Source organism: Pseudorasbora parva, chromosome 1, assembly GCF_024679245.1.
Source record: "Pseudorasbora parva isolate DD20220531a chromosome 1, ASM2467924v1, whole genome shotgun sequence".
Lineage (NCBI taxonomy): Eukaryota > Metazoa > Chordata > Actinopteri > Cypriniformes > Gobionidae > Pseudorasbora > Pseudorasbora parva.
The window spans coordinates 11766574-11777050 of record NC_090172.1 but is presented as its reverse complement, the minus strand read 5'-3'; the positions used below and the strand labels follow the sequence as shown (position 1 = coordinate 11777050).

The 10477-nt window shown below is 35.3% G+C and overlaps 1 protein-coding gene across 2 annotated transcripts; it reads right to left on the bottom strand.

Annotated features, from left to right (window-relative positions):
- Positions 1–4397: 4397 nt before the first annotated feature.
- On the bottom strand, positions 4398–10270 carry adcyap1a (adenylate cyclase activating polypeptide 1a). Of its 2 annotated transcripts, none has more exons than XM_067448926.1 (7): positions 9995–10270; positions 9708–9803; positions 8804–8938; positions 8507–8611; positions 6642–6776; positions 6066–6186; positions 4398–4789 (listed from the first exon to the last, which is right to left on the bottom strand). In XM_067448926.1, exons 2-7 carry the CDS (start codon positions 9797–9799, stop codon positions 4781–4783), a joined length of 597 nt encoding a protein of 198 aa, XP_067305027.1. In that variant the 5' UTR covers positions 9800–9803; positions 9995–10270; the 3' UTR covers positions 4398–4780. The 2 variants fall into 2 exon arrangements, with proteins under 2 accessions (XP_067305027.1, XP_067305018.1); XM_067448917.1 differs by having other exon boundaries at positions 4399–4789; positions 10034–10269.
- Positions 10271–10477: the final 207 nt, after the last annotated feature.

Sequence of the window (10477 nt, the reverse complement as noted above, 5' to 3'; positions counted from 1 at the left end):
TGATGATTCACAGGGCAATCTTTGGAGCAATGTTGCTTGGGGACTTTCCCACTGAGAATGGGCAACAATTTTTTTTATTTATTTATTATTATTTTTTTATTTTATTAAATCGGGACAATGCACATCAATGAACAGTCTAACATTACTGTAAAGACTGTAAATGAGCCAGGTTATAGCATAAATGCTAATTTTCACCTGTAGTCCCGTTTCAAATTTCAAATTTCAGTAACACTTCATTTTAAGGTTAAGTTATTAACTAGTTGCTTATTAGTATGCATATTACTAGGATATTGGCTCTTTATTAGAACTAATAAAGCACATATTAATGCCTTATCCTGCATGACCTTATTCTACATCCCTTAATCCTATCCAATACCTAAACTTAAATGCTACGAAAACGACCTTACTAACTATTAAGCAGTACATAAGGAGTTTATTGAGGCAAAAGTATTTCGATCAGTCGTGGGCCCCGCGTCTCACCTGGTTGCCTGTTGACGGCAACATTGCCCAACAAAATTGCTCAAAAAGTTGCCTTGTGTTTTATCGCGCAAGCATTTATTCCAAATTTTAAAACCGCATTCTAAATTATGAAGAATGAGATCACACTGGATTAAGATGATTTAAATGTAGAATAAGGGTGTGTTCACACTTGTAGTTCCCTTCTTTTGGGTCCATTTGTCCGGATCAAAAATTATTATGACATCACGTCCTGTTTTTGGCTCTTTTAGATGTCTTTGGTTTTGCATTCATATTTATCAGTCAAACTGCAAACTGAGCTCATTTGGAAGCAGATCGAGAGCCACCTTTTAAGTGTTCAGACTTATTCAAATGAACCGCATAACAGCAAGCGCACTGTTCAAACCCGAACCAAATCGGCCAAGTGTGAACACATTCTGCGAGTCTTTGTGAATAGCTCTATAAAATGATTTCAGCTACCAGGCCAATTTATCATGCACAAATGAATATACTTGTTCCGGCAGCTCCTGGGTTATTTACTCGAACAGCCAGTGTTTGAGGAGGGGGAGAAGGAAGAAGAGGAGAAAGGAAGTAGAAAGAGCTTTTCCCTTAAGACACTTTAAGACAATCGCATGCACTTTCGTTTTCAGAAAGATTTTTGTGGCACCATCTTTATTTATTATTTAAGATTTGGAAAGGATGCCACTATAATATTTTTTTTGTAGTACCCTGCTTCATTTTATAAGCAACCACTCTTCAGGGAAGTTACACAATTCTAGCATTCACACAGTCTATGGTGACATTTCTACAAAACTAAAAAAAAAAGAAAAAAAAAAGGTTTTAAATTGATTTGATTAATTCCTTACATATTTTAATTGAACAATCCTTAAACAAGTCTTCAATGAAAAGATGGATAAGGATTATTCAATTCAATTTGATGGATTTTTACTATAAATCGAAACTGACATGAACTAGTAGCAGTAAAACACCAGCTTTTTTCCCTACACAGATTATGAATACAAGGGTATTTTATGGATTAATAAAGATTGATATGGTTCCTTGTACAATGTTATGACTTCAAAATACAGTTTTTTTTTTTTTTTTTACCATAGCATATGATTGCATAGCATAAAATATTTTACGGTTTCCATTACATAACCAGCTCTATATGCAAAACATTTTTGCCCATAGTAAACTTTATTGGTAGCTCATCTGGTACAGCATTACACTTGCATGGGTGAGCTTGAGTACAAGTCCCATAAAGCACAAGTCAAGATACGAAGGCCCAAAGCAAGCTAAAATGGCATGTTAATGTGTTTTTAATCTCACATTTGCCTTTGCTAATTATCAGTTTTAGTTTAAGCTAGGGTTTAGTGTAGGTGGTATGTTATTTACAAACGGGATAGAGCATTAACTATAGTGCCACACAGACATTTCTGAACTGCCACCACACATACAACAGCCAGTGTAATAAATGTTAATGGCCAATGAAACCTGCAATGGAGTTCAGACCTTCTGCCATCAGTCTGCCTACGCAAGACGACTGCTGCGTCCGAAAACGTAGACAGCTGACTTGTAGCTACGCTGCCTTATTACGCAATGATTTTGCAGGCAGAAATGTCACCACAGTCACGTTTTTTCAATGAGCTTTTTGATATGCAAGAGATTACCGAGAGAGAGAGAGAGAGAGGAGAGAGAGAGAGAGAGAGAGAGGAGAGAGAGAGTGAGAGAGAGAGAGAGAGAGATGAGAGAGAGAGAGAGAGAGAGAGAGAGAGAGAGAGAGAGAGAGAGAGAGAGAGAGAATGCATGACTCATTTGACAAGAACGAAAAGACTAATTGGAAATACATCTATTGATTTTGGCCCATTTGTCTTAATTTCAGAACTTTGGGTTAAGATTCTTTGAAAAGCTGCACAAGTAACTTCGCCACTGAAGAACTGTCGGTTCTACTCTATACTCCTTTTTTAAACTAAATATTATTTTTATCACAAGAACTTTGATTAAGTTTACTTATTTAATGCATTAGAAGAATTCAATCACATTGACGAGCCACCCATACAGCTGTTCAACCAAATACAAGTGAATCTATTCATTTTAAGATCTATACATTTTAAGTTGACCTCAACCCCCCCTCATAAAAATAGAAACTAAATGTTAACATTTTTTAAAGATTTTAATACTAATTATCATGTTTAACCCACATTACAAAATTCTGACATTGTGTAGAATGTTTACATGCGATCAGTCAACTAGCTAAACGGACGGATGTAGTAGAGATTGTAAAGGTCAATGTTTTTGCCTGCTGTGCTACAACGATGTAGGGGTCCAATGTGAGATTATTAGCTCTGATCTGTTCTGACGGAAACTAAAAGGTTCTCCTTATCCTGGTGTCTCTGCACTGTATAAGACCAGTCACAACCTGGCAATACACACAAATAAATACCCATTCATTAGATGTATGTACTTTCTTTTCCCTTTCTATGTCAGCTATACTTTCAGCTTCCACTCTTAGAAAAAGGGTTCTGTGAGTTTCTACACTGTAAAAAATATATGTTCAATAAGTTATGACAACATGTTTTATACGTTGTTTTAAAACCTGATAGCCATCACCCATCACTTTTGAAAAAATCCTAAGAAATGCATACTCAGACTAAAACAGTTACAGTTCATGAATCCTTTGCACTAAAAGCATAATTATGGTCTCATTTAAAAGCAGACACATGACAGTTTACTGTTAAGTCAAAATATAGTTATATTGAGTGTCAAAGTTTTGTAAAGTTATTAGAAATGCATGTGTATGCCTTAAATGATACTTTACATTTTCTGTGATGAAGCTTACGAACTGTTTAATTCCTAAAATGTATAATTGAAAGGTTAGTTCAGCCAAAAATGAAAATTTCGTTCATTAATTCCTCAACCTCATGTCGTTCCAAACCTGTAAGACATCCGTTCATCTCCGGAACACAAATGATTATCTTTTTAGTGAAATCTCAGAGTTTTCTGTCCCTCCATTGAAAGATACGCAACTACCACTTTCAAGCCCAATAAAGACATCATAAAAGTAATCCATGTGACTCCATTTCAATTTATAGTGCTTTGTTTGTGCCAAAAAGCATGATTTACCACTTCATTTACAGAATATTATTCTACAACGCGCACAACTTGCAACAATTTCTGCTCTCACCTCAACACAACATTCATGCGTCGTGGTGCTCTTGTTAACACACATTGGGGATTAATACTTTGTAAATAAAGTGTACATTATGTTACCGTTGCAAAGTACTCGCTTCACTTCATCAAACTAAGGTTAAACCGCTGGAGTCATCATGTCTTTATACCTTTGGGGCTTGAAAGTGGTAGTTGCGTAGGCTATCAATGGAGGGACAGAAAGCTCTCAGATTTCATTAAAAAGATCTTCCTATCTGTTACGAAGATTAACTTAAGTCTTACGGGTTTGTAACAACATGGGAGTGAGTAATTAATGACAGAATTTTCATTTTTGGGTAAACTTACTCTTTAAAACTAAATCCATAAAATGATTCCAGAAAAAGAATCCTTTAAGGTTCAATAAAGAACATTTTCTTCTAAGTGTGGTAAACGATTAAATGTGTGTTTGTATGCGTTTTCATTTTTCGATTTTAAAACATTCCTGCTTATGGTTAGTGTCACTTTCACTTTATTTTTGCTTATATTATACTGGTTTTTATTATCTGACACATCATATATTTTCTGGACTTCTGTTCATGGCATATTATAGGTCGATTTGTGAAAATGTGGGATCTTGCAAGTGTGTTATATTTATTGAACATGTAGTTATGTTCCACTGAAGACATTGCGTTCCCCATAACTTAGGAAGAGTTTCAAAGATTAGACGAAATTGTATTGTTTACAAAAATTTATTCATACAAATCTTACAACAGTTTTTTTGTTTTTTTTGTTTTTTGTTTCTTACATATATAATGGTGACCTTTTGTGGCTCCCATGTGCTATATTGTACTAATAATCAACACAAGACACAGATTTATCCTAACGCTTAAGTAAGGCTTTGGGCACTATCAGTCTCTGCACACAAAATGCATTTCAAGTTTGAAAATGTTTAATGAATGCTGTACAGATAGCTACAACACACTATGCATAAAGAAGTTCAGTCAAAAAACGGAAAGGCAAGGCCAGGTGGCATTTTAACAAGTTGTGTTATGTGAGAAATAGGAGGTGTGTGAGCAGGTGATTGCAGCATTTGGAGGGCCACTAATGTGCCATCTGAAATTGCCAGCCATTATAAAGATGAAGCAAAGGCACCCAAGCCGCTTAGCTGTCTCCTGTGTCACAAATCCTGCAGGAGAATGCAGAATTAAACATAGATTGATTTCACAAGTTTGCACGTACTATGCATATGCAAACAAACATACATATTACAAAAAAAGCTCAATGGTTCATATATTATGGTAAATGATGTGGGTTTTACCTCAAAACATATTACCTTTCATTTGACCTTTGGGAATATTCTTTGTCTTGCATGCATAGAGGGATCATTACAGAATACCTTTATATGTCATACCCAACAAGCTCCTATACAGCTGTGAAATGACTGATATTTGTAACCACATACAGTAGATGTGACAGAAAATGGACTCTGAACTTTAAGATCCAGATACACATGCTACCGTTGATTAACAGCTTTATGGACAAATAACAGACATATGACACTGATATGAGACGAGTGCAATATGAGAAAGATATAAAACAGAAAACAGAACAAAGAAAAGAGTGAAATTCTATTAAATATTTAAATCTCCTATACACTCCCGTTCAAAAGTCTGGGGGCAGTAGTTAAAAAAAAGAAAGATATTAATCCTTTTATACAGCAAGGACACATTAGATTGATAAAACCTGATAGTAAAGACATGTATAATGTCACAAAAGATTTCTAAATGAATTCTTTATATCAAAGAATCCTGGAAAAAGCAGTCCTCAACTGTTTTCAAATCAGCATATTAGAATGATTTTTGAAGGATCATGTGACACTGAAGACTACAGTATGCTGGATTGGCATCACAGGAATAAATTACAGTTTAAATAGATTCAATTAGAAAACAGTTATATTCAATTGCAATAATATATAACAATAGTACTGTTTTTTGATCACATAAATGCAGTCTTGGTGAGCATATAAGACTAAAAACTAAAAAAAATAAAATAAAAAAAATCTTACCAACCCCAGATTTTTGAAGGTATCTGACCCACTGTAATTAATTCTAATGCACATGACACACACATTCATAGACACGGACTTCAATTCCTTTTGTGAGATTTCAAAAGGGAACAGATGCATGCTCAGAAAAGCAGAAAGGACTGGACAGTGTTTCAAAAAGAGCGTTTGAAGATGCAGATTTAATTGAAGTTTATATGTACAGGAAAGGGCTCATTTTATTCAGATACATATATAGATGTTAAGGTATTAATAATATTTGAAAGGTGTGTGCAAGAAAGGAAGCGGTGTTGAACGGCTTGTGAGAATTTAGCCATAGATGACAGTGGGAAGAACTTGACGTAAGTAAAAGAGCGTGGAAGGGACGAGAGGCATCCCTCACCGAGCCGTAGGAACTCACCGGGAATTCAGGAGGAAACTGTCTCAGCCAATCCAACAAAAATGCCACAATCTCATCCCCATCCGGGAACACACCAAAGTCTATGCCTTGTAGAGATTGGTGCAAATCTAAGTCGTCAGGGCTGTTGTAAATAAAAAAACTTCTTTCTTAATTTCAGGACTGAAAGAAGGAAGGTATCATTCAATGTAATGATTGTCTTTGAGACTATTTATTTACTCATATTCAGGCTGATGTATTTAATAGACAAAGTATTGAAGCAAGCATGAATTAATAAACAAACAAACAAATAATTTAGTTCAAACTAAACGACAAGGCATATTTGTTGCATTATCAGATGCTTCAGTACAAAAGAAAAACAATATTATTATCAAAATATTCATTTTAATGTCTTTACTTCATACATAAATACATGTTTATAAAGGACACAGGTGCGATCAAAAGATCATCATAGATAGTCTTAATAGTGACTAACTTGCTACAAGAGCTGTACATGTACATGATAGTTAGAGAGACGAATTTGAAAAAGGCTACAAATAGGCGAGCCGCCGTCCTTTGCTTCTATATCTCTGTCTATACCTTTTGCCCAGGACCGTGGCTAGATACTTCTTTACGGCCATTTGCTTCCGGTAGCGACTGTAGCTGTCCGTGAAAACCCCGTCCGAGTGACGCTTTGAGAGCGGCTCGTTGTCGTCATCTATTGTGTTCCCTCCTCTGTATCGGAGAGAAAAAAACCAAAGTGTTCTAGAACACAGGATATTACAGAAACATTCAACATTGACTTAGTGAAAAGGTTTGGTGTGCAAATATTCACTTAAAAAAGCATATTTTGTTGCAATAACTTTGTTTAATTTAGTATAAAAAAAAAGTTATTTTGTATTGTGACAATGGGTTGTTCACACAGGGTGCATCATCCCAGAAACACAAAACGGTTCATTGACATGGCATTTTCACTCACACGAGTAGTCATCATTTAAAATGCAGTAAATTGTTAAACATTGCTTTGTGGACCTATTCATATAAAAACTGGCTTTATCTTGGCTTATTTATTTTATTTTTTAGCCAAATCTTAAAATTGTCATGAGATGTTACTTTTATAAATTAAAAGAAAAGTTCCACTGACAAGTTTAATTAGTTGAAGGACTCCATTCAAGGGGTTGAGTTACTGTGAAGCTAATGATGTGAACATGGTAAGATTTTGGCTCAGAATTGTTCAGATATTTTTTTTTTTCCATTGCTTTAGTCATTTAATGTGACAGCCCTATATTCTTAATTCTTTCTATGTCACACCATAGGAAACATTTCTGTGAAAAAGAAAGACAAAGATGTACAATTTTAGTTACCCCTTCACTGTAAAAATTATTTAGAAAAAAAGTTACCTGGTTGCCTTAAAATTTTGAGTTCATTGAAATTAAAATTTTGAGTTAATACAATGAACATTTTTTGAGATTCGACAACCTTTATTCAAATATTATTAAAAGATTTTATAAGCATATTGGGTAATTGTGTGTGTTTTATTTCTGATGACGCAGTGAAACATGCCAAATTGTGCTATTTTTATGATTTTATGATCAAATTTTTTATGTGGTTCAGATACCATAATATTTTGAGTTTCTATTTATTAAACAATTTTTCATTCATTGTATCAACTCAAATTTTGAATTTCAATAAACTCAAAATTTTAAGGCAACCAGGTTACTTACTTTTTTAAGTTTTACAGTGTTGTATTTTCCAAACCATCAGACTTCACACTATACATAACAATGTGCCTTTTTTTTCTTTAAAAGTGGTGTTTTAGGAAAAAAAAGAGCATTTTTTACTGCTTATTTGTTAACTACGCAAATATGTTTTAAAAACGTTTTGATAATGCCCCATTAGGCAAACTTATGACAAAGCTTTTTCTAAATGTTCTTCAAAACGTCAAGTTTTTTAAATGTTGTAAAACGTTCTTTTTTTTATTCAATATAGGAAACATTCCATTTTCTAAACATTTTGAAACAATTTAAAAATGTTACACGAACATCCAACTAAAATTTTCCAGGGGAGAAGGATAATAGGCTAGTGTATCTTTTAGTGCTATCGATAAAGACCAGAAAACTTTGAAGAAATATTCAATTGACGTTACTTGAAGATCGTTTGTTCATAACAGAGAGAACCTTTTCCAGAACGTTAGTTAAAAACAGGTCGCGAGTGAAATCCGCTGCGCTATAGCATTTGGAACGAACGCGTCCAGTTAAGGCCCCCCTTTATGAAGCCCATTCTTCCACAGACGTCATGAATGTTGAGAACTGGACATAACCACGAAGAAACGCTCACGGCAAATGCACGTCAATGTAAACCAGGAAGAAGAAGAAAAAAAGAAGAGTTTGTGCAAAGAGTTGGAAGTGAAATTATTTATTTTTAGAGAGAGCAAGATAGCAGGAGAGAAAGAATACTGTTCTTACCCCACGCGCTTTGCCATCAGTGTATGCAGGTATTTCCGCGCGGATAACTGACCAAGCGCTTTCCTGTAGGCTTTATTAAACATCCCGTCAGCATGCCTTTCCAATCTGTGTGACAAAAATGTCAAACATATCAATGAGGTATCAGTGGAGGTCTAAAAAAATCTCGTTCTGAAACAATATTCTTCGCTATTTCGCAATTCAGTTCAACTCAAACAAAAAGCTTTAATAACGCAGAAGGGAAGACGAACAATCATGGTAGGCTATAAACATTGGGAATGCCTAGAATTTTTTTATCACCTTTTCGAGGGAGGACTATATAAAGTGTATGCGTCTTGAGTAACTGAAGGAGAGCTCCGAATAGTGATCTGGTCACTGTCAAAGGTTAGGTCCGTTAACGCCTTGCCCTCCTCGTCGAATCCTGCGGTCTCCATTCTGTAACAAGACACGAAGTCATTTCAAGTAATTAACATAGCTATGTGAATAAAGCCATTCTGCACTTTCAAGACTTATTCTTATAGCCAAGTGCTCTAAATTAAAGCATTTTGCATGCTACTATTAATAATCTATAATAATAAAATATAGCCTAGGTGTTTTTTGAATAAAAAAAAATAGTATGTTAAACTCGGAATAAGGAAAAGTCTAATAAAAAAATTATAGTCATGTCTTTCGTAATTGTTCACAATCATGATAAAACCAGGTTAAGCAAATTGCTAAGAAAAAAATGATAAGCGCATTCACACTTTTGCCTTTTCTTACAAATCATCTGATTGGCTACGCGAAAAAATAATGCACAGATATGCTATCCTAAATAATAAAACTCTATTACTTAGGCTATTTAAAATAGTTCGTAATCATTTCTTAGATTTAAAAGAGACTTTCATTTAATATGTTCTTATTGTGAAGAACATTTTGACAATCTTAAGAAACTTTTTCGACAGAACCTTTTGTGCATGGAAAGGGTTCCATGGATGTTAAAGGTTCAACCAACAATGCTAATAAAGAACGTTTATTTTGAGTGCAGAACAAGGTCTTTTGGAAATTCGTGTAACACTGGTCAATAAAACGCGTACTTTTTTCATTGATTAAACAGCCTTGATGCCCCAAAGTCCTGTTTCGCTGTCCAAACTAGACACCTGCTGGAAATGCACAAAATCTTGATCCTCTCCGCGCGCTCGCTGAGAGGATGTGGCGGTCTCCCTACCTGATGTTCGGATGGCTCAGAGGCGAACACACGTTGCATTGCACGAGGAGCCCGTAGATAAGGAAAGCCAAAGTCGTTTTGCTGCTCGTCATCCTTCTGTGGAATAAAGACATAAATTAGTGGATATCATCGTTTGTAAATTTCACTCTCTGGTGCTCAACTGTTATCGCTCTATTCTCCTTCAGTTACAGTATCAAGTGTCTCTGAGATAACTACACCTGGCTGACTAATTTGCCAAAGTGATGCTTCAAGTGCTCCAACTAAATTATTTCACACAAATAACCTACCGATTTCCACAAATTCACGTTCCTTTCAGGTGGACATACCTACGACTGCTTTCCAGTGGATGCTGCAACCACAATAATGAGATGGGAATCTCAAGCTCGCTCTAAGACTCTCTCCTAGGCTGCTCTTTAAACTTTTCTACGCGTCACTTTGTTATCCTGATGAGAACCGCTTAGATCCTATTTTTTCCCCTCAGACCTCCGTATAATGAGAGTCGAACGGATATGAAACGAGCTCTCATTTGTCTTCATCTCTCATTATATTATCGCGAGTTTTATTCTTCCAGCCCTTTCTGAACCCTTTTCACTCCCCACTTTAGAGATCTCGTCGACGTCATCCTCCCCCATGGAGAGATGGAAAGATCACGTACTTTTCCTTCCTCAATATGGGAATGGAAAGTACAGTGATTTCTCCAATTGGGCCCAATCTTTTATGAAATTATAAAATATACAAGTTTTCATAAGTATTTTCTGCCTGCTTTAAGT